Source organism: Anguilla rostrata, chromosome 13 (assembly GCF_018555375.3).
Source record: "Anguilla rostrata isolate EN2019 chromosome 13, ASM1855537v3, whole genome shotgun sequence".
In the NCBI taxonomy this organism is placed as follows: Eukaryota; Metazoa; Chordata; class Actinopteri; order Anguilliformes; family Anguillidae; genus Anguilla; species Anguilla rostrata.
Genome location: NC_057945.1, coordinates 26,684,018 through 26,710,003, shown reverse-complemented (window position 1 = coordinate 26,710,003; position 25,986 = coordinate 26,684,018). Strand labels below are relative to the sequence as shown.

General features: G+C 39.2%; 1 protein-coding gene across 2 annotated transcripts in view; it reads right to left on the bottom strand.

The window, feature by feature from the left end:
* Positions 1-1,793: 1,793 nt before the first annotated feature.
* The window catches only part of synpra (synaptoporin a), a 33,572-nt gene continuing 9,379 nt past the window's right edge, over positions 1,794-25,986 (bottom strand). The window contains exons 1-5 of one of the 2 annotated variants that reach the window (XM_064305670.1): positions 14,362-14,650; positions 7,578-7,702; positions 5,496-5,694; positions 4,681-4,872; positions 1,794-3,419 (exon numbers count right to left, since the gene is read on the bottom strand). In XM_064305670.1, coding sequence (XP_064161740.1) covers positions 3,153-3,419; positions 4,681-4,872; positions 5,496-5,694; positions 7,578-7,702; positions 14,362-14,385 — 807 coding nt within the window. In that variant the 5' untranslated portion in view covers positions 14,386-14,650 and the 3' untranslated portion in view covers positions 1,794-3,152. Of the gene's footprint in view, positions 3,420-4,680; positions 4,873-5,495; positions 5,695-7,577; positions 7,703-14,361; positions 14,651-25,986 lie in introns of those variants that run through there. The other variant, XM_064305669.1, reaches the window with a different exon arrangement.

Here is a 25,986-nt window from a genome sequence, read left to right as displayed (position 1 = left end):
CTATTGGACTGCTGGCTGTGAGCATGGCGTGATCCAGGAGCTGGATCTCAGTGTTTGCTCAGTCCACAGCAATCAATTTCAGAAGACAGCGATACAGAAATCCTCGCAGTCACTGATTTCGCACCAGAGAGTGGGGATAAAGCTGACAAAATTTTAATCTGCCATCATGAACTGAAATGGTGAGGCATTAATGTAATGAGAATAACGGGCTTATGAAATGATTGAGAGCTCTGTATCATTAGCAGCCTTTTTGTTTTTAATTTGTCATTTGATTTCCTGTTAAATAGAGGAGAGGAGAACTTAATGGTTGGTAGCTCATCAGAGATGAAGTGAAGCAAGGATTCGTATATTAAATGTCAAGTCTTCTGTCATCAGGCCGAGTCCGATTGTTTGCATTAATTCTGCTGTTCAGATTCGTGTAGATCACGCACCCTGAATCCTACATTGGATACTATGTTCCTATATCTCCACCAGGCATTGAGTCCAAGAGCAGAATTTATGAAGCCATATTTCATACATCCTTTCCACTCTCCCCCTGTCAAGGGCCTCAGTTGCTTTCTTCAGAGTGAAAATGTCATTCTGCCCTTAAATCCTGTGTGCCAGGAGAACAGGTCTCAAGATAGCAATAAAAACGAGATATATTGAATATATATTTCCACATTGTCAAATATCTAATATGTATTTCTACTCTTTATTGAGCTTCCTCCCAGCTGTGAATGAAATTAGCTGTATACCCCTGTGGATTTTCAAAGTTGAAGATTGTTCTGAACTTTTTTGACTACAATTCCTTCAAACTTTTTTGACTGTCTCCAAGACTAACATAAATTTGTCAGAAATTTAGGGGCTTTCCTCCCACTGTCTTGTGTATAATTGCTACTTAGGCAGCTTGCTACACGAATGAACGAAACCCCTAGTGTCCCATGGATAACACTGATTGTTATTTCCTAAATTGCACCTAAATTACAATTTGAATGTACATTAAGCCTCTATGAGGCACAATGTTACCTCTGAACTGCTGATAGCAAGTGGATAGCATTAGGATGTATGAAGATTAGGAGTGGGGAAAACTGGTCCTCCCCAACACAGATGGTTTGTGTCATAGTGATGCAGATAAATCTCTGTTATCGTAGTAAAATCAGAAGTGGTTAGAGAGCTATGCTTGCTTGAGTTAAAGGCAAGTAAAATATCTGTAAGTAGTACTCAATTTCATATAATGAAAAGAAAATTCTGCACTGCAATATATTTTCCCCTGCATAGCATTTAAATAATGTAATAGGTCAATAAACATGGAGAGATTCTTGACCAAGGTGTCAATGAAAACTATCCTAAAATTTCAAGTTAATAAAATATTTTATTCGTCAGAACTATGAAACAGATATTTTAATAAAAAAGCATGACAGAATATTGACCTAAAATGCATGTAGCCCTGCCCTGATGAATTGAAGCAGTAACTCACTTCCTGGGTCTGAATTGGATGTTGATTTTCAGATGAAAACAAAAATGGCACGCCAGGGCAAGAGTGAATACTGCTGTGCAAATCTGTCAGTGTCATGCAAAAAATTGAATTTTACTTTTTCTGGTATTGAAAATTCTCTGCCTGCTGTATGTGCAGCAATCGAGTCAACAATAGCAAAATAAGGTTGTTATGGCAGCCGTTATTATTATTAACATATCTACCGATTTTCATTTTATGTATTTTTTTTGCAACACAAAAAATAAACACTAGTGTAAGGATTGACTTCCATTGCAGAGACTGTCCCCACTCTCTCCTCCACAGGAACTACTACCACATGTAAGAGTGTGAAACATCTTTATTAGTGTTACTCAAGAGGCTTATACAATTTCATTCACATCCAGTAATCATGTACAGATTACAACAAGTAAACAGACTCTGACTTTTTCCACATTATAATGCAACACTGAGGCCACAGCAAATACAAGAATGGAATTCATTTCACTTAAACAAATACAGTTACCTTGATAACCTGAATCACATGCTTTGGGGATCAAGAAACAGGATTGCACGATTAAGAAAACATTCAGTTACAAACTTTTTTGTATTTTTTCTGTTTTTTTTTCTTTAGCTCATATAAACATGATTGTTATTTGTAAAGTGTAAATGCAAATGGGTGTGATTATTCAATGGTAGGTTATATACAGACGTCTGTTTCTTTAGATTCAAATATTTGCCAGTGTTCATATACATGGTACCCTAGATTATAACTATACTATGGGTTTTATGGAAGTATTTGTCATTTCATACCAGTTTAAGTGCAACATAAAAACAATTGTTCTTATTAAAATCTTTTATAAGAGCATTTGTAAACAATGAGGACAGTTATTTGCTCCTTTTACAAATATATAGACACTCACATCAAAATCTTCACAAAACAGTGACAGAATTCTCCTTTGTGCAGAAAGGTACTATAACAAGATCAATAAAACAGTATATTTGAATCCCATATACAGGCATAATTCATGTTGGAGTGCATTATAACAGAACATGCTATTCACAGTCAATCTATGTGTTAGGAAAATATATAAGGGTAATCTGAAAAAAAAATCTAAATATAAATTTAAGGAAATAAGATTAATAAAATCTTTGAGTGAATCAAATCCTGCCAGTTTCATATCATTTTTATAGAAAAAATATGTAAATGTACACTAATGGGCATATTAACAACTCAAACAGCACAATTCCATGCACTTAACCAACACATTATAATCATCTTCAATAAGTGTACAAATGACCACATTTTCTTTCACAAGAGTGCAAACCATTTTGAGAAATACTTACAGTTAGACAGTCTGTGGCACAGAACCTATGGTATCACAGAAGAGGAATCCGCTAACAGATAGCTGAAACCACAGGCAATACAACATTCAGGTAACTGAAAAGCAAACCTAAAGTTAAAAAGTAAAAGATACGTAAAATACTGACACCTGCTGTGCCTGTATAAATCTGTCTCTCTACCTATAATCTACATACTAGGATCTGGGACAATCTAGAACAATTATCTTTTTGTCACAAGACTGCTCGGAATGCCACCCACCAATCACAGAGAAGCCGGATCAAGATGCCCGCCCCTTACTGCCCCTGTGCCCTCATTAAGCATGACCTTTAGAATGTGGCACTGGCCGGGATGTGAAGGCTACATCTGATTAGTGAAGGAGGTCGGTCCGCTGGGGGCGTACCCGCCCACCTGTCCATAGCTGGACTGCTGACCCAGATCACCCTGAGCGCTCAGGCCCCCTGATTGGTCGAAGCTGCCCTGGTTGTAGGGCTGCTGGTTGAATCCGCCCGCCTGTTTTTCAGAGGTTCCGGAGGGGCACCTTTGCCCTGACTTGTGCCATCCTGTCTCTTTGAAGACGAACCAGATATTCCCAGCCCACAGGACAAAGTTTAAGAAGCCAAAAACCTGGAAGGATGATGAGGACAAAAGCATTAGCATAGTGCGTTAACTCTACTCTGCCCTATTACACTGCTGTAACACACGTTATTTTTTCAAAATACGTTATGAAAATGTAACATATATAATTTGTGGATTCCAGTATAGTCGATGATGTTTTCTATATCACTACTTCCGTTGTCTTTGCTACAGACCTCTCACCTTCTGTGCAATTATCAAGTTTTTAGTTCTGCCATGACTCTTGCCCATTTCTACCATCACAGGCAAAAACCTTCTGTAACAGCACAGTGAAGATACTGAACAATAATTCATTCATTTTTTTGGTCCAGAGCAATAATGATTATGTTGAGCATTGACTGCTGAGTATCATTAAAAACTGTGTTCCAATTTCCTTTTCATTACTGGATGTGAAGAGCTTTTTCTTTGGCATGTAAACCAAATCCACTATAGCATTAACACAATTTCCCCCTGATGTTTCCCTGCTCTGTTCTGAAGTGGAATTGTAGTAGATCTAGTGGCTTAACATGTTGAACCTTGATTCCTGTTTTAGGTGATTAACATATTTATTAAGCAAGCACTTTCAGTCTAGCCTGGGGTTAAGTGCAGCATTAAAACCACCTCAATTAAATACATTTCATAGTAGGATTAAAAGATCAGAGTTTACACATTCAAGAGCTTTACAATTGCGAGTTCTTTAGTAACCTTGTCCACATCCCTACTGCCTCCACCCCTGCAAATCCAAAAAAGAATATTACCATTTCCTGACAGCATTACTGAAATGGTAATACTATTTATCAAATATTCCTGATATTTCTATTTCTAAGTGCGAGGTAACTATAATATTTTGGTTCCACTTTCTATGATGCCTATGACTATGATGCATTATAATTTGCCCATAATACAGTATAATTATGATTATAAACACTGATAAATACTCACAATGCTTTATATATCAGTAATCATAACACATAAAGAATTTTAAAATGACTTAGGTCAAGTATAAGGTCAAGTATCATAATACTTTGTAATTATGGTCACTCACTGACATTTATTTGGCAAGGATCATGGATACGTATTATAATTCTCATAGTTGTAATACACTATAATCATTTTATAATGCATTATAATCACCATTAGATCCAGTAGACAAAGTGCCAGGTCAGTAAACAGAACCCATTATAACAGCAGTGTCACGTGCTACCCATAGGAATCGGCAGAGTTAGATCTCGTCGATACTGCTGGCTGTTGTAAGGGTCACACAGTGACTCACCACAGAGGTATTGAGGCCAGACCAGATGGGCCCATACACAGAGCTGCATTTATTGGACTGGACCTTGCAGGCGGACATCAGTAGCTGAACCTCATCTGGGTCCGTCGCCACCTTGACATCCGACAGCCCCTTGGCCCAGGCTGACGAACTGACCAGCCACAGGAAGGAGAAGACCACAGTCACAATGAAGTCCTGGGGAGGGGGAAGCAGAGAGATGACGTTACTCACTGCTTTCTTCACCACTAGCAGTAGACAGGGGCTGAGCAACCAAACCTGTGACCCAGTGACTGTAATTCTCACAGTATGGGTCCTAAACGGTGAGAACTGAAGCCTGCGCTGTGGTAAGGTCTCTCACACTGCCCTGTCTGCACTTCACTAGCAATCAGAGGAAAGAATAATGTTAGACTGTAAATGTTTGCCTGAGTACTCAAGGCATAAGTGCTGATGGGTGTGAGTGACAGGTACTGTGGGCCACTGTGTGAATATATAATATAAAATTAGCAGACGGTCTTTCTTCTGCCACATGTACAAATTCAACAAATATGCACTGGATGTCAAATTCTGGACTAGGATGAGTTACAGCACAAAGGAAAATGACAAAACAAATGTTTGAAGATGATGAAAAAGTTGTGAGCAACATCTCTGAAAAATGACTGAAAACGAAGATTAACAAAGAGAATATCTGAAAAGGCTGTTTGACTCAGTGTTGGTATATACAGTCTGCTGGCATGAGGTATCCAATTGTTAGAACTCATACAATGAGACAGAATAAGAACTTCAGAGGTGCAGGCGGACAGAGGTGCAGGCAGACTCACGATGAGGGGCCCTCTGTTGTTCTCACGGTACTTATTCTGGAAGAAGATGTAGACCACAGTGGCCAGAAGGGAATATAGAAAGGCGAAGACTGCGATGGTGACAAAGAATTCGGCCGAAGAAGAGTAGTCGCCTATCAGGAAGAGCCGCTCATGCCTCTTCCCCTGACACGATGGGGCATCGAAGTACACCTGGTGCAACCTGGCAAACAGCAGGAAAAAAGGAGATATCCAAGAGAGACAACTCTATCCTCAGCATAACATCATAAACACAATTCCTTCACAGAGAAAATGTCCATTTTTAAAGACAATACAGGACTTCAGTGACAGCTGTCACACAATTATGTTGGGTTGATTACCACAGACAACACATTCAACAGTCACAAGATGGAACAAAAGACTTATAATTTGATTAATACAAAATGCTAGAATAATGTTGATTATGTTCTGCTCTTATGAATAATCCTCATCTTCATTAAAGAGTAGACTTTCTCTGGTAGATTTCCCTGGTAATTGTATGGGTCTCGAAATTCAACCAAGATTTTCACAGATCACAAAGAGAGAAAATCCTCTATTCCCTTTTAAATCACATGAACAATAAGAACTGAAAAGTTTCCTTTTGTGACAATGCCAATGCCATTTTCTTCTCAAGGCTGTCTTCTGTATCACTTTTCTGAGGACTGAATAGAGCAGAGAGTAGTTACTGTCAGCATAACAAGTAAAATGCACACCCGGCCAGTTCCTCAAGAGATCTCAACGATATCACATCAATACTTTCATAGAACTGCATTGCTTCACTTAAAAATAGTAACAGTTACAGTTCATTCAATATGTTAATAAAGCAAAGTCTGTCTGGATCTCTTCTGATTTTAAGAAATATCTGTCCGTGAAAAGAATGCGTCCTCTTCAGATAGTGATTCAACATTTCTAAGGATGTTGAAGCAGCAAGATATTAGGCATTCATATGCGTGGGTTGATGATGCATCATTTACACCTGGCTGGTTCTTTGAAACAGGCAGGACCAGTTTTAGAAGAAGGAAAATTAATTGTGCTCAGCAAATGTTTGTCCAAATTTTCCAGGGTGAAGATGACCAATATGTAATTATGAGAATATGCTCTCTTAGTAGGAGTACCTGTATATCCATAATCACCTGTGAGAGTTCCTAATCCTCCAATATAATTTGTAATTACATAGCATATACAGTACAAACATATTTGCTTGGAGATTACTTTATTTTGAAACCTGTCCAGGCACTATGGATTTCAGTTTAACATGCCAATTTTCTTTGTGTTTGAGATGTGCAATGATGTGGACAGCACATTGAAACTACCCCACATACCCTGTGCAATGAAGAAGATTGAGTTCATGGAAGGTTTGGGAGGGGACAGGTCCCTAGAGAGGGCCAATCAAACATGGGTATTATTTATGAATTGTTTCACTGATGCTTTATTTATGCTTCATCAAATGATATTAATTATTTAGCATGTTAAACTTTTTTCCAATGGGGAAATGGAAGAATGCTAAAAATGGCAATGGAAAAAGGTTACATTCGTTTTTCAGTTTGTTCTTAAAGAATCTTTCAACTTAAGTTTAAAATTCAAGAAAAATCTGGAAATACTTTGTTTTTGGTAACAGATTTTCTTTCAAGTTTCCCAATATTATTTGAATCATGCAAATATGGTAGTACAGCTAGAATGGGTTTTTTCTAAAACTGTGGAGAACACAGCCATACAGGACCACATCTGAGAGCCTGCAGCAAGAAATTAGACACAGAAAATGCACTTCCTCTTTTCATCTCCCTTAGTCATTACATTAAGGTACAGGACATGTGTCCCAATACTAATGGCTAATGAGCAAAGCGGGATTTCCTATAAAAAAACAATGGAAAACAATGAAGATTAAATGTGTTCTATTTTAAAGAAGGTCATTCACTGCCATCTTTCCAATAAATATGGTACAACATTTTAAATATTTTATGCTACAGCATTAATAGCAAAGCATATATAGTAAATGAGCGTTGTTCGGCAAGCACATTTGGCCTTTGTGATTATACATTATTTATACTTAAGAGCCTTTGCCCTTACCTGAATGGATAGGCAAAGTTGATGCCAATGCTAAGGTTGCTGTCAGTCTTGTTGACGCAGTCCACACTAACCCGCAGCTGACCAGAGTATCCTCCACATGTTGCAAAGGCAAAAATGGCAAAAAGCTGGGAAGACACAACCATTAAGCGTTAATTTATTTCATCTTTATCCCAGGTTAAACAGGGGTTAAGTATAACTTCTGGGTCACATTAATATGGGTGGAAAATACCAGGGCACATTTTACGATCTGTGGCCATGACAGATGTATGCTTGGTTTCATCTTTGATAGAACATCAGAGCAGTGCTTTACTGCAGCTGCAGCAATATGATCTTGAGTTCTTCATTTTATTCCCTGATAAGGAAGAGCTGCATCGCCTGTTATTCTGAATGGGCCTCCAGACAAGGATTCTCCAGATTCTGACCATACTCACAGGCAGGCTTTCAATAATGAGTCTTGCACAGGGTAATGTGTGTCGAGTGATGAATCTTTTTAATGAGCGATGAGTGACCAGTTCTTCCCTGGCACGCTCACATGCTTGTCTGCACAAGTATTACAGACCACATGTTTGACTTCCCACTCACAGCATGTCTATTCCCACTTGAAAGATTATCACCTTCTAAATTTTATCCACATGCACCTCAAAATGAACAGGTGGTGAGGTCGAAAAGATCCCTGTCAATAAATTTGCACTGACTTCTATCCAACAACGACATCTAATGCATAACCCCAGAAAATAAAAAATGCAGTCACATTCACTACCCTGTGGCCGGAAACAGAGCATCAAAACACTTCAGAAATTGATATATTTAAGCATCTATATTTGATAACTAATACAGAAAGGACCATAAACAATGCCTGTGTAACTTTGGTTTGACTATACAGTCAACTGACAGCGTGTTTACTCGAAACCTCCCTTACACAACAAATCACGTGTTCAAAAACCACTCGCTTTCAAAAACCACATGTGAACACCCAACTTGTGAAGAGTACACATGTAAACTATAAAAAATAATCCCACTTATAAGATGAGAGCAGATAACCTACTGTATGCTATTTCAAGTCACGTTTTATTTTCACGTGATTGTGTAGTTCACATTGTAAAAAGTCAGTAATGTGAAAATGTGAAGACGCAAATGACTCAATGTGACCTATTTTCTTTTCACATATAATGTGGAAATTTGAATCCAAATGTCCAGTATATATATGACACTTTCTTTTTACGTGATTATTTTAATTTGTATGTGAAAATGTTACATTCACATGTCAAATTTACACATCATCAAATTCAAGCTTCTGGACATGACCACTCTTGAAACAGTATCCAGAAGGAGGTGGTGAAGAACCATGGGTGGAACAGGACAGCCTCGGTCAGAATAAACCATAGTGGTTTCCAATAAAGACCTGAGCACTGACATTGCACTGCATTTTCACTGTAGGTCCATTTTCTTTAATTTAGTTGTCCAGTCTAGTCTGGAGATTCACAATGTTTGCTGCTTTTTGTGTTCACACACAATTAGCTACTGCTTGAAAGGGAACCATAAAGATCAGTACACACTCTTGCCCTCTCAAGGCTCAGAGAAGTTTGAGATCCTTGTTTGTAGACTATTGCACAAAATGCTACAATTTCTTTAATGAACTACAGCCTAAAACAAACAAATATAGGCAGTTTTAAGGCCTAGATGTGATCAACAATTATTCTTCATTTTAAATACCAATTAAATATAATTGCTTCAGTTTTTTCTTCATAGTGATGTCATATAACAGTTCTCAGTCCTTGCAAGTAGCTCTTTCTAGAGTTTATCCATTACCTATCAACAAAAAATCAAACCCACTCAACCTATCCCCCCGAGAAGATGACTCAGGCTCTGATGCACACTTAGAGCCTCACTTATTTATTTTTAGTACTTGTTCTTAAATCAGGAAGGTCAGTTCCTGATGTTGACACCCTTGATCAGTCCTGAAATATTCAGTCAACCTCTACCCTTACGACTCATGTACATTTTAGCATTGGCTTTTCTTTTCACAGTAATAAACAGTTTAAAGACAAACATTGCCTATTCTCTCATGAGTAACACTAACATCAAATGATAAGGGTCATACTGTGAAAACTCTAATGATGGAGCATAGGGAAACCAGCCGTGAGACAGACACAAATAATACCTATGTCCTACTCCATCAGCCTGAACTGAATTATAAACCAGCCATCAGCAGATTTCCATGATGGTTCTAAAACATAAAACATTAACAGAGAGCGGAAATTGGAGCATATCAAAAGTGCATCGTAGATTCTGCCAAATTATTTAGCATTAAATATATAATTTTACTCATATCTGTGGATAATTAAAAATACATTTTTGCCATGCTACAATACATTTGTAGATTGTAGTTTTAATTACATCACAGTATCCTCTTTCTCTATGGACATGATTTATTACCATGCAGGCCTTGAGAGACACCTTAGGTATTAGTGGAGGAAACCTACATGAGAACTACAGTATATAAAGTATTCATAATACATAGTACATTTAGCATAAGAAATATATATATGCCTAAACATTCATGTTTGAAATATTCTACCAACAAAGATGCACAAATATGTGATGTCCTCATTCATATACTGTAAATTACATTACCTTGACATTCTGATTAAGTTTGGGAATGTGATGCAATGACAGTCACTTCAAGACATTCTATGTCTGCTGATATAAGTGGTTATGAATGTTTATGTAGGGCTGAGGATTCTATGCAGTGCTTTATGTAGGACCCTTCATATACAGTACGGCATTTTTCTTAGATACCTTGGAACCCCAATCAGACAGATTTTTCCTTTTGAGAAACAATTCAATTTATGTTACGCAAGAGTGCATCTCACTGGGTGCCAACTGTGCTTGAAAACTCATTATAAAATCCCTTTCTAAAGCCTCTGAATGTAAGACACTCATCTAGTATAAAGCAGATGACAACCTGAGCGTTCCTAACCATTTACGTTTAAATTGATACTTCAGGGTCCATTTTACATTGAACCAGACATAGTTGGAAAACATCAAGTTCTATTCCAAGAGACTATTTTTTCTGAAACACTTAAAATACAGAAATTTTCAATGACTGCAACTTCTGGGTAACACCAAAGAACAGAGAATTATCCCAAGAAGAACAGCAAAGATAAATGCAATTCTGAACCATTCAATATTCAGAATTAATATTTCACGTAAATCAATAAAAGGCCTGTGAAGTTTCTCCATTCTTCCATCAGATAATCCAACAATTCACTGATTATGAACAGGTCTTATAATGTTAGTTTGTCATCTACATTCCTTTAAGACTTGATAAATAAATCAGTTCAGTTCTATCTGATTTTATTTTATTTTTTTGTCAGAGACAAGATAACTGAACTCTGAAGACCAGTTTTACAGCTGAGCCCAGTTCAGTAGTAATTAAGAAAAAAAAAAATGCCCAAAGTTCACTGGAGGACATGGAAAGTAAGCTAAACTGACAGATCCAACGAGACATGTTGCCTGCTGATAAACACACTAATATGATGCTGCCCCCTTGAATACAGTTTTATTCAATCTTTTATGCAATAGATACAGTCCACCAGACCTGAAGAGAAGAGGGAAGATACTACTGCAGAGCATACAGACACTGAAAATTGTATACATGCTCTGGCCTAATGAAAGTAGCCTGCACAATATATAGCTACATAAAATGTTCAATCATAAATCACCTCTGACACAAATCCTGGACTGTGTTGAACTCCAATTAACGATGAGCATTTTTTATGTGTAACTATACATGAAAATGCATTTAAATAAGAAGAAAAAAACACAAATTAATTTAGTAATCATATAGTGCACCACTGTAATCACACAAAGGATTGGCTCTTTACAGGACATTAGCAAGAATCCATTGTTTGTCAATTCAATTCTCAATTAAAATGGATCCATGGACTGTAAACACCAGACAAACAAGGATGGATAATTCCTCTAATCTGTTGAAGTTTATTTTCAGTGAAGGCGGCCACATATGCAGGAGGTGGTGGTCCGTTTCAATAAAGACAGCTCCCACTCAAACAGGTCATCCCTCCCATATCTCCATTTCAGTAATGACTCATATCACACCAAATGTCCTCACTTTCGGATGTGACTTCATGAAGTTACAGAATTTATTTGACAAAAAAATATAAGCTATAGGATTAGGAAAGGGCCTTCCCCAAACTCTTGGGGAAGCACAGAATCGTCTAGAATGTGATTGCATGCTGTAGCATTAAGAACTGCCTTCACTGGAACTAAGGGACCTAGCCCAAATCATGGAAAACAGCCCCAAGGGGTGTCCAAATACCTTTAGTCATATATATATATATATATATATATATATATATATATATATATATACATATATCAGAGTCAGATCCTGTGTGTCCCTCCTGCCAAGCCAGATTCTATTATACACTGGAGGAGGAGAGCGCTTGCTGGAAAACAATTTGGAGCAATACTAAGCATCTCCTCAGGACTCTTTCTGATTGATCGCTTCCACACCCAAAAGGGCCTTCACTTTTAGACTAACCCACTTAAGGTTCATCCTTAAAAACAAAGAACTAGGAGGGAGGGAGGGAGGGAGGGGGAGAGAGAGAGAGATAGAGAGAGAGAGAGAGAGAGAGAGAGAGAGAGATAGAGCTCTTCCCTGAGAACTGGAGCTGGGGGCTTATTTCCAAATACGCAAGAGTGGAAATAAATTAGACCCTGATAACTATTGAGGCATTTGTGTAAACAGTAATCTGTGGAAGGTTTTCTGTAGTATTGTTAATGCCCGAAACAATGGCCTTTCATACTGAACACAATTTCTTGACTAAAGGACAAACTGGCTTTCTAGATGGACTGGCCAACTGTCTACGATGTATTCCTGCCTCTCGCCCAATGCATTCTGGGATATGATCCAGCACCTCCTGCGACCCGGACCAGGAATAAGTGTGGATAGATAATGGATGGATGGATGAATGGATGATCACTTCAGTCAAAGGTGAGGTGTTAAGCAGGATGTAACTTATCCCATATTCTATTTAATCTACATAAAGAAGTTATTGTATCAACCTACAGCCCCTGGCATAACACTAAACAAGATAGAAGTTAAATTCCTCCTCTTTGCCAATGACCCGGTGCTGCGGTCACCCAATGAACAGTGGCTACAGCATCTGCTAGAGCAGCAACTGGGCCCTGACAGTCTAAACCCTAAAATCTGTAATAATGATCTTGCAAAAAAGGCAAGATCTCAGGAAGACTGTTGTTTCACATGGTCCTTGCCATGCAATAAAAAAGCTAATTTTGTCTTTGAATTTGAATTTGAGTTTGAGAGAGAGAGAGACAGAGAGAGAGAGAGAGAGTGAGAGAGACAGAGATAATCGAAAGAAAACACATAGACAGAGACAGCTGTAGGAGTGGTTCACCACATTTTCTTTGCCTGGAAAATGGCATGCATTCTATGTACTGTAAATGGCATCTTGGTATCCCAATGCAATGAAAACTCCAGCTTACAGATATTGTGAAACAACATGCAATTTCAGTAGTTTGGCATGGTTTAAAAAAAAAAAAAAACTTTCCATATGTCTCAGTTTCCCTGAAGCTACCCTAAACATCATGGCACAATAGTTATTCTACAAAATACAGTAAACTAATAAACTAATAAGCTCTGCTACAATGTAGGTCTACCACAGCACCACTGTTTTTTCTGTTATGTACAATATTTCAAATAACATGCCACAGATTAAAATATTACAACATTACAATAACACCGTTATTATAAATACAGAATGGTTGCAGCAAACGAAGTAAGAAGGAATATACAGCTACACAGCTTACTTAACGTACTATAAAGCCAGACCACTGTACTGCGTCTGTAGAGGTTACAATTGAAGCATTTCAATGGCACTGCAGGGCAGTGGGCGTGCGATGCAGTTCACATGTCGGCAGTGGGAAAGGAGGGGATAGACCAGTGGGAGTTACGAAAAAACATCCAACATGCTGAGGAGCAAATGTCTTTTCGTGTGGTTTCAGGTCAGTAAACCTGCAAACTGGCCCCCCAACCCAGGGAAAACACAGCAAGGAACTTGACTCAAACCTTGGGCCAGGATAGAGGGACCAAGGAAACTGGAGTGCCCCCATTGCTCCCTGCTAATAGGGTGGGGTGGGGGGGGGATCCTGAAATGATAAATCCAGGAGAAATGGGATATGTTCCCCTCTGTCCCACATTATTACATTAAATGCTTGGAGAGAAACAAGACCATTTAAGACTGAATAGGCCCTGTATAACCAACTGTTATGTCCTTCAAAGATACAAATACGCTCCCCCTGCACCCATCAGAATAAAGGCAATATGGCCTTTTTACACTAAAGAAGTGATAGAAGATTTTTAACAGTTTATCTGTTGAGAAAGATCAGCAAAAATGCAATGATTTAAACAAAGGGACACGGTAGAAGACTGGGGACTGGTGCTCAGTGGGAAAATGAACTCAAATTAAAATGGTGAAAGTAAATTAGAAGTAGTGTACAGTACCTGAATGTGCTGCAAAAATGAATACGATTGGTCCTTACATTACATCTCACAAGCAGCTGGGAGCTGAGCTCAACAACAACAGCAAGATTTTCTTACACATTATGTCATGCATATTATGTATGTTTACTATACATAATATAAATTCAAACAGATCTCAGCCAACAGTCAAGAAGAACAGGCTCACCACCTCATAACGCACACCAATCTGCAGAGAATAATTAAGAGTCAGAAGCTTACCGGCGCAAATATCACCATACACATTTAAAAGCAGGAGATAGGATCCAGCCCTGGGGCACAGAAGAATCCCAGCAGCGCTCTCATGCTATTGATGAAAGTGGAAAAAAAGAAGATCTCACCCGCCAAAGAATGGAGCAAGAGCGAGTGTCTCTGCTCCCCTCTTTCCCGGAGTAAATAAGGAAGAGTAGGAATCGATGCAGAGAGAAAGTGAAGAGACGCACCTATCAGCCTCCACCCCGAGCGCTCCTCGTACGCAGAGCAGCAGTCAGAGCGCTCGTATCGCTAAGCGCAACAGAAACCGCCCGCAACCGCAAGGCCTCTTTCCCTTCTGCGCTCTCTGAAAACCCTCATCACATTAAAAGCTTATGTTACCCCTCACAACATGCACAGGTAAGGCACGGTCACCAGAGAGAGCAGCACACCGAATCACTGCCACCAGTACATTTGACAATTTAGCCACTAGTGATTACAGTATAAATGAGAAAAGTAAAGAATTTGTGATAATCAAGTAAAAACATAGTGGATATCCAATTTATGTATGAGGAGATGATCTGGTATAAAGACAATAGCTTCATGCAGTACGCACATGAAGGACAAACATTTTACTTGACACATTTCTCATTTGCATAGCCAACACGCTACACTGTCTTGTTACTATGAGTGTGTCAACACTTAATTAATTAAATGATTAATTGCAGCTCAGAAAGCTTTCCCTACCACCAAGACTATTATTTCACTATTAATCAAGTCTGCATTTCTGAAATAGAAAACCATGTAAATATTCATTTGCCGTATCTTCAAAAGTAAAACTGTCATTTTTGGCTGTCATAGCAGATGTAGCGGTGTGGCAAAAGAAGAAATTACATGGCTCAGTTTCATTGCAAATTCATCATTTTTGGCCTGTGTGCCCCAAAGCACTGAATATTACAGCTAAAGCTTTTAAAACTGATTTTGGCTCAGAATATAAAAGCTGGAAAGACCAAGCATCAATGTTTGAACTGATGAGAACACAGCTCTACTAATAAGTCGAATTAGAATAAAAATAAGAAAAAATATAAATATAAATATAAGTAAAATCAATCCCAAACATAAAACGAAGGGTTTAATAAATATAATTACGCAAACTCCTTGCATACTGCACAGAATCGAGCACTCTCAAGAGATAATATTGCACAATACTGTATCAAATATACTGTGCTGTGTACATATCTCCCTGTATAAAGCTGTTCATAATTGAAAAGGTTAAAAACAGACAGGACCATGTGATTAGACTTCCCATAGACACTAAGTACTGTTCAATACCCACACAGTGATAACAAGCTACTTTGTGTGACAGACATTTGGCAATGAGCTACAGGTCCAGTCATTATGATGTAATGCTGTGAAACTGTTTCATATACACAACCACAGAGGAGCACTACTCCTGCAGAACTAATGCCTGGACAATGGGGAGAGGGGAAAAAGTGTGTGTGTGTGTGTGTGTGTGTGTGTGTGTGTGTGTTTGTGAGACAGAGAGAGAGAGAGAACCCTAGAGGACAGCAGATAATATCAAGCTTAGAAATATACACATATTTAGTCTTTAGAGACAGAGGGAATTCTCTGTATAGGTATGAGGGGTACAGGAGGAGAACATTGGCAAATCTTGCCAGGCTTATGCAATGCATGAAGTTCTATAATAGCAAGACTTGTGCAAGAGCTAAGTATAAGTTCATATGCCATTTCTCACATGTGAAATAACAGCATCAGTGTATTTAAAATGGGCTGTTCCATGCAAATAGTTCCAGTTCAAGCAGGCATAGACCGTAGTCACAAAATTTTGTCCACACATACTGTGAAAAAAGCCTGTCTTTTTACCGCTGAATGTTCTGCCTTATTAATGAAATACATGATAAGGAAGCAACTTGACTGCACAAAGATTTAAAAGTGCATCTTGCAGCCTGAATGACAGAGGCATCCACTCTGCATGTACCGATGACGTTTTCAAACGGGTCGAAGAACACTCAACCAATGTGACTAAACAGATAACAACAGCATACCATTTTTACAGGAACATCTTAAATAGGTGGTTGACTGCAGGCATTCAATAAAGAAGCACAATTGAGTCAAAAGTTGTTGTTTGCACACCTCCCACGCTGGGCCACAAGTGACTGCTCCCACAATTCCCTTTGCAGTGTCAATCAGAAGGCTCCACAGAGGCAGAGATCTGAGGTTCTCTTTCCTTTCTTTATGAACCCTCATAATCTACACACCTGTACCTCACATAATTACTGGTCCCAGGATTATCAATGCACACTGTGGAGAGACATAAAAGATGTAAAAAGTTACAAAGGGCACACGCATATTAAAACGGGAGCACTCAGTCTACATCCATAATTAATACACCCTGGCATTTCAATTGTTCCCGTTTTTGCTTTTAGAGTCTTAATGAATGTGGTGGAGACACACGCATACACAAAAAAAAACGGGCCATCTTATTACCAGGATAACTCCTGGTTCATAGCAATTCAAGCAGAACATATATGCAAATGAACGAGGCTGGTTGGCTGCATTGGATTTCCTTCTGAATTAAAAATAAATAAATAAAAGCCTATATGTTCCCCACCCCGAGGACATGCTGTGGTCCAATCAACCTGTTTCAGTAAACCCTTCTTAGAACACATTTCCATATAAAGCACTTCCCCCACTGGTGGGTCTAAGACATGATCACCATAATTAGTGCTGACATCTACTTAGCATTCAACTTCCTTCCGCCATTTACTGCAGCTGGATGGCCAGCTTGCCGAAGGCGAAACATTTCTTTTAGTTTTGCTTTACTGGCTGAACTCTTAGGAGATCACTTCATTCAACGTGTCCCATCACTGATGGACCATTCACCTAGATCACACACATGCATGCAAAGTGAGTTCCCTCATGTTTCGGACAAAGATATATTTTTTTCTTGATTTTGCTTTGGACTCCACAATTTTAGATTTGTCAGTCAAACAACTCACATGTAGTTAAAGTTTTTATACTCAGCTTTTATTCAAGAGCATTTTAATACACTTTGGTTTCACTATGTAGAACTTGGAGCACTTTTATACATAGCCCCCCCCCCCCCCATTTCAGGGCACCATAAAGATTGTGTGAATGATTTGGCCAGTAAAGAATTTTCCAGTTTTGAGTCCACACCCTTCAACAACTCCTTTGTTACTTTTTCAGTATTTTTGGGATTATTGTCTTGCTGTAGGATGAAGCACCATCCAAGACAGGAAAGCATACACAATCAAATAAACACTGAATTCTAAAGCTAAATCATATAAAAATAATGAATAATAAAACTGTTTATGATGTTATGACTCTATAGTAATCTTGTTGCCCTTATCAGCACACTATTCCTTGAGAGGTGAGATATTCTTTAATTTCAACAAAAAGTGTTCACATAAAATTACTGGGGCTGGTTTATAATGTATTTTAATGCATTTATGTTGGACCAAAAAGGTACAACACATACTCCAGCAAAATCACTGTTATGTCCTCTATGACATTACCATGGTAACATAATTCTGACACAGACAGAAAATGAACTTCACTAAAATCAATGTGTAGCGCATATCCAGAAAGTTCATATTCACATTATCAGAGAAGCAGCCCTGATTAGGAAAGAATATTTAATATGGCACTAAACCCATGGAGAGATCATCATGTATCGACAGAATCATATGTGAAGCTTTGTTCAGTTTCAAGACAGAAGACATCCGCACATAGGCTATCTGCTTCTATGAGAAGAGTTTCAAGATGACACACTGAAATTCTGTCCCTGGGTAGGGCTCCAATTTCACACTCAAATTGTATCCTTCAGAAAGACTCTGGAGAGCACAAGATCATCCTTTCATTTTCTCATTTACGTTTAGCTGCACATGCTTTATACTGATGAAGCACACTCAGTTCCAGACTCCAACATCAATGACAGGAGCATTCCTTTGTGAGGCAGAGAGGGAGCAAGGAGAGAAAAAGGGGATGACTTGGAAGACGAATGCAGAGGTGAAGATTCAGAACAGGAACGACAATAACAACAACAATACATTTAATGGTGCTGACGTAATATACAACTTACTTTTGAGGCCTAAACAGTGTGCTTGTAGTCAGGTCTGGCTTGGTTTAAGTACAGTATTGAACTAAACAGAGTGCTGCCTTGGCTGATATCATTTGTCTAAAGTAAAGAGTTTGTGCAATGATATTAAATCACAGAAATGAACCAGGGCTTTAGGTTTTATCATATTGTAAGTGAACAAGTTTGGCTTCAACACATGAGCATGCCAGTTTCCCAGGCTATTACCATCTGTCACTATAATCTATTCAAATCTGCATATTTTAGATAAAAACTGAGCTGCTTATGTTTCCAGTCCTAGGGAAGCTGTGATTCGGTTTCTGTCTGCTTTGTGACCAGAGCATCAGCTAAGCTCCCCTCGGCTCTCCTCGTACCACGAGGTGTTTTTTTCCTGGGCTGTCTTTTCATCTCCAAGCAAGTCCTCAACTAATACTCCCTTCCCCATATTGGCAGGTACAGGTACTAGCTTCAAAGTGAAAGTAGGAACTGGGTCACGCATCTCATGGAGAGGCAGATACTCTTCTGCAGACGGTAACGCCTGCATCCTGTCAGATATGGTCAGCCCCACACATGCCACCCAGTGGCCAACTCTGTCACACAGGAGTACAAAAAGATTTTTACAACTTTCTAATTTAACCATCTGACTGACTTCTGAGTGCTTTACATGAGGACCAAAGGGTATTATAAGGGTTATACTGTATATTTGTAAATTAAAAACACAGAAAATGGAGTTATTATACAACCACCTCAATGTGGGGTTTGATGCATCATGCTCTGCAGCATTTATCCTCAATTATGAGTCTCCCAACTCCTCACTGAGAAACAAGGGAGTGAACTCAAAACAAATATTTGGAAAAAGGGCTCTTTATGGAACACCTGTTCAGTCTCCAGAAGTAGAGCTCTGCACCATTCAATTTCCCTCTTGGTCTGTAATCCACAGCTCACAGTATAAAATGAAATAAAGCTGCATTTGAGGAAAATTCAGAGGAATATTAATTTGAGCTGAGGGGCTGCTTGTGCTCAGTGGGTTCAAGAATGAAAGTCTTCTGAATTTTCTCTCATTAAAATTACCACACAAAATGATGCCCCACCTGCGCTGAAGTTTCTTCAGTGGTCCTATCAATTCCTTCAGTGTGGAATTCAGGAACGTAACCAAGGAATGTAACTATGCTATTGCTTAAAGAAGCACTGCTCAACCCTGGAGGGCCAAGGCGACTGAAATCTTCATTCCAGCCAAGTCACTGAGCTGCCAAATGATAGCCTTGATCGAACAATTTAGCTCCCCTCAACTATTCTGGGAGCATTAATGGATTAAACGCAGTAAATGTCTAAACCACTGTTCAATCCTTCAGAATTTAAAATAAATGGCCTTGCCTGAAGTAAGGATAGTGACACAAAATTTCAGCCCATCATACTGTAAGAACATGCCTTTTCAAAGGAAACAGACATGCATAGGAGACACAGGCTGTGTGAAGAATTTCAGTGTCTTAACAGGTGATGATGCATAACATCTGTGAGAAAATGTTTTTCCTAAATTCCCCCATGATTCACCAGTTATTACAATCTGAGTCATCATGTGTGAGCATGTGCTCTTACTCAAATTACATTACTGACCCCCTCTGGCTACAACAGGTACTGTTCCCAACCTTGCTGAACAAGGAAGTGAAAAAAAAAACATTTCCTCAACTCTTATCAGCCTGTTTTCAAACAGTTGTCATCAGATCTGCAAAAACATTTGTTCAAAACACTGATAAAATCATGTAAGGTCTGATTACTTAAGGCTTATTCTTTTACAAGAGGAAGCCTTTACAGTTGTATTTAACATGTCGATATGCCTGTCACATGAAATTTAAAGTTAAAAAAACAAAGGGATAATACTGCATGTACAGTGGTATTAAGCTCCAAACATAAGTTTGTTTTGGGGAAAACAGAAAAGATCAAAAAGCTTTGAAAATAATGGAGTAATAGGCAGATGAGGCAAGTGTAGCTGATGTATGTAAATCCATACATCAGCTACAGTAACAGTATTAGTACATAATGCACCACTAAATGACCATGGAACCCAACTAATCATCACCATCTGCTGGCGATATTCAGAAACACCTGGAGTAAAGTTATGCACCAATGGCACCATTTACTAACTGAATGCAGGCGCCACTACGGTGTAATAGCTGAACTCGCTCCATTAATTTAGACTGTGAAATTTAAGCAACTTACTAAATCTCCAGGTGCATGACTTATGACATTAATTATTCAGACAGTAAACTTAAATTAAACTACAGAATAAGTAGAAGAAATACACTGGTAATCATGGTTAATGACATAAAAGCAAAAACAGAAAAACATAAAGATGTACTGCACTTATCAAATGAAGTTCACAAGAAACTACAATCTACAGGAAATGTAACAAAACCTTTAAAGACAAGTGGGGATGCTGACCTAAAAGTGATATTCATGAAGGATATTCATCTTGTTTTGGTTTTTGGTTGAACCCACTAAGTGTGAGGTTGGTTTGACAGCTTGTTTATGCTGTCAAGTGTATGCCTATGCAGGTGCTTTTTAAAGGATTTGTGGGTTCGAAAGCTGATATAATTGTGCTGAATTGTGACTCTGTCTGTAAGATTTGGGTTCGTTATGGACAGCAAGCCAGGAAGCATTTTTTAAAGGCCAAAACTGTCCCTGCTGTCATGTTGAATGTTCTCTGGGCAGCGATGCATGTGTTCTGACTACTGACCATAGTCTTTTAAAATTTGAGAACAGCCATTCATGTGAAAATGCATGACTGTTCTGAAAAAAATACCATTGGATTCACATATTTCATTCAAAATGTGCATGCATGGGCATTAAGTATCTTTTATCATGTTAGGGAAAGTATATGAAAATCAAACCAAGGAAAAGTGTATATGCACCCCCCCAAGGTCCCACACCTGTGACTACAGACCTTAAAGAATACAGTATGCTTGATACAGTTATTCCAAGCATAGACTTTCCATTACATGTTCAAAGCGTACAAACATAGGGACAAGAGCTACCACTGAAGGGGATGACCACAGTAAACAAAATATTGAATGCATCCAGAGACATGAGTCTGCCTGTGTACAGAAACAAGCAAACCAGTGCATGCTGCTGTGCTCGCAACGTCCAGCCACTTTGCCAATGGAAAAAAGTATACATGACAACCAGGAAATGATGGCTGTGGCACAGAGACAACCACACAGAGCTGGCAGCTTCCAGGCACAGTGCCTGCAATGGAGGGACTGTAGGAACATGGTAAAGCAAATGCTGCCCATGTAGCTAATGCAGAGTCTGACAAAACACTGCCTGAACCCTTGCCGAGATTTAATAATGAAAACCCAAATGCTTCATATAATATGTCTTATTCAAACTGCCGTGGCTGATAGACAATGCACCTCATATGCCTTAATAGCCCTGACAGTAATGACTGTGCCATCTCTGACTGCTGGGAGAGAAGTTGGTTCAGGGGGAGGGGGATTGGATGTGTTAGAGTATAAGAAGCAGAGGCACCAGCGGGGTACAGGCAAAAGAGGTTGACTGTGTGATGATAACATTTTAATTTGTTTCTGGTGAGGCCTTTGGCTGAGGTCTGCTTATCTCATCTTCTCCAATGATTAAATGGCCTGCTAATTTTCATCCTGCTCTCATTTCAACGAGGAGGCGGGTGAGGGGGTCATTCCTCCAATCACTGCACAACTAACAATGTGTGCAACCCTGCATCTCACTGTACAACACTATTCCCAGTGCTTTCTGTAAGGAGCCATGTACATTCACAGCACAGCATATTTCACTTCAGCGTTTCATTTCTTAGAAACGCTACACTCTTCAGATTGAGAATTCTCATACGTGCTTAACTGCTAAGAAAATCCTAACACTTACTCCTGCTGGGGTGCAGTCCCACTCCGGCCAACTCATTCAACAGAGTACCATGGGAACTGACAGAGCATACAGGACCATCTGTAGGGGCACATTTCTACTGGCTTAAATGGCATTTTAACAGTAACATTTTTAACGCTCTGCCTAATATCACTGGTATTAACTTTAAACGGTCTTCATTAGGATATTATATAACTAAATAAGTTCAAGTACAAAGTACAAATGGCAATGTACGTAAGTATTACCCAATGTCAAATGTACACAATGAGACAGAACTTTCCTTCAATGTACATTTTGGGGAATCTGAGTACGTGATGACTGATTTTCACCAATGTGAAAGGGATGATTGGTAAAGGGTTTTTAATCTCTGAAAATGATCTCAAATTGATAGCAGTGTTTTTATGGGGCTGTAGCTATTTGACCAAATGAATGAGGTATATCTCAGAGGCCAGCTAATGTCCATTCTGGAGTTCTGAAGGGATGGTCTCCCCTGGACTGAGGCCAGAGCAGAACCGGGTGAGAGCATTAACACTGGAGTCCCAAGCATTCAGAGGGCTGTGCTTAAGATGTGACATGAGATTTGGTTTATGGTAAATTAGGTGGTCATGCTAATGAGATTCAGTCTTGGCCACTAACACAGTAAAATGCACTATTCTCGGTTTCTTTTTTTAATCCAATGAATTCCAATTCTATTCAGTATCCAAAAACTTGCTTTCAAAGAATGACAAGTGTCATTATTTTCATAAAGGAAGATAGTGATTTCAGTGACTATATCTTTTTACACTTCTTTAAGCTTAACTACAGCTGTAGACTTGTGTTTTAAATTATTTTCATCACAAAGCCACAATTGCCTTTCTTTATTGTATGTTTTTAATTAATTAATGCGTGATTTACAAATTTCAACATTTTAGTGGTCCCTCACTGTTTTCAGTCTTCTTTACCACAGTGAGAGATAGAAGTGGTTTATTAAATTCTCTCTTCTTTAATTAAGCTGGGACATTTGTACTGCTGTGCATGTGTGCAAATCTCTCTCTCTCTCTTTCTTTTCTCTCTCTCTCTCTCCCTGTCTTGCACTCTATTCAACCTTCAACCGAAACAGGAAGTCGTGTGAAGGCTTGCAAATAAAGCCCCGCTCCCCCCATTCCCCATTCAAACCAAAGCACATAGTTCAGAATGGATCTCGCTTCCAGTGTAAAACAGCCTTAAAATACCACGGAAAGGTTCAATCCCATCAGGCTGTGAGCATAGCAATTACGCTTCTGTAATTATCCAGCCAGACCTCATTATGGCAGAGAGGAAAAGTGAGACACACAGTGGCCTGAGTACCACTCAGCCCTGTGGCCATTGCATCTAGGGTTCAACTGAAACCTTTGGAGAGCCACCACCGGCATCTCTGTGCTGGGGGTGTTCCTCCTATCCTCTGCCCTCCCCCCCACCTCCACCATCATGGCCCCCGCCTTTTTTGGCAATGGCTCCATATGCCTGGAGCTGCTGCAGGAGGCACGGGTTGCTCAGTAGGTTACAGGCGTACAGAACACAGCAGCCTTGTGCAGTGCCAGTGCTCAGCTGCAATGAGCCACAGGATCACAGGATCCCCCCCTCTCTGCTCCATGCCCACCATGGGGATCTCTTCACTGCCACACTGAGCATTTTCTATCCAGTCTCCACAGAACACAGGGACACCATCCACACAGAGTGCATCATATCAACAGTCATGACACGCACGTCATTACACACATGCATGTGCACACACATTTACACACACAACTGCATACACAGATACACATGCTATGCTAATCCCTGTCAAAAGGATACTCCCAAGACTGTCTACTTCAGTCCCTACCTACAACTGCGATTCCTTTAGATTACCTCTCTCTCTCTCTTTCTCTCTCTCTCTCACTCGTGCTTTGTTGTGAAAATCTCTGCACAAACCAATAGTGCATTATAAATAGATGTATTTTCCCAGCCTGTAAGCCCTGTGCCCTGTTTGTTTATCTGCCTCGCCCAGCTGTGTTCTGTGGGGCTGAGATGAAGGCTCCTTGGCCTGGGCTGCAAGAGCAGGGATTATACAACCCCATGGCTGGGGGGCCCAACAGCCAGCACAATTAGCATAGAGAGAGAGGGAGTGGGGGGGAGAGATAGAGAGAGACAGAGAGAGGGAGGGAGAGAGAGAGAGAGAAGAGCTAGAATTAGAGAAATTAGAGCAAGTAAGAGATATCACGATATCAACAGAGAGAGAAAGAGAGAGAAAGACAAATAAGTGAGACAGCGGAAGGAAACAAAGAGAAAGCCAGGCAAAAAGAGTAACAAAAACTGAGAGAGCCAATGAATTCCTTCACCAACCATGCCCACATAATGTAATGTGACTGCCTGATATGCAGTATTTCAACACATACTAGGCCAGTCAAAACTGAACATGCAGAAACATACAGCACACACACACACACACACACACACACACACACACACATTTCCATGTTTACTTACTTACATACTTATACATCTATTTATTATGTTTGAGTGAACCATATTCTGTGAATTTGTATAACAGGATCTTGTTTTGGTGTTTTCTCTGCAAAGCCATTGCTGTTCACTGAATTCACCGAAGCCTATTACTCATTAGGTAAAAAAGGGTTTTAGGTTTCTTTCAAGGGCTCAATGGGAACTACCACGTAATCTCTCGGATAGAACCCCCAGTCTAATGCACTCAGCCCGACTAGGATAATAAGAGTTCCCATGAATTTCCTGGTTACCTGCCATATAGAGTAACCAAAGAGTAAATTACATCAGAATAATAAGGCCTATATTCCAGGTCCTATTTCTCTCAGGACAAAATAGGCAGATAATTATTTTGATAAGCAAGACATAGATTTATCTATAAAAAGAACACATCCAGAGCATTTGTATTCATTATAAATCCCAGAAACCCAATTAAGTCTCCCATGCTATGAACCTGGACAAAATTTCTGCAACATTAAACGGAAACTTTATTAAAAAGCACATTGACAGGGCATTTGTCCATTTGCTTGACTACATATTTTTAAAGCAGACATGTGCATTCGACGCCTCCTAATTATTGGCAGCTAGAGCTATAATAAATGTTTTTACCGGAAATCACAAACCAGATCTAGCCTGCAAAGAAGGGTGTTTCTCCAGTGATATTCAGTGTCCTGTGTAAAAATATCCTATTCTTCACCGATGCAGAAGCTTTATCCACAATCCACAATTTCCACTTCCGGACCGTCAGAGGCATAATACTTTGATTTGTGATTTTACGCTCGCTAAGCATGTGGAAAACACAACAGCCCAGTGCTTTTTTTTTAGGCAGGAAGAAAAGAGTCGAGGCTGAAACAAAAGCATGGTGCAGAAACACTGATGCCCATGAACAGATAATATAACACATAGTGACAGAGACTGTTTGCTCTGAACTCATTGGGTATTTAGTATTAATGCTGTTTGCCAGCTTGGCATCACACCACTGTAACCTGACCCGACTCTAAGGTTTTAGCTGAAATGTTCTAAATCATATCTTGTTTTGTAGATGGTTGAAAGTGATTCTGAGGAAAAACTCGATGACGATAACAACAGCAATTATTATTGCCATTATAATCATCATAATTAATTTATTACTTAACCAGAGAAACGAA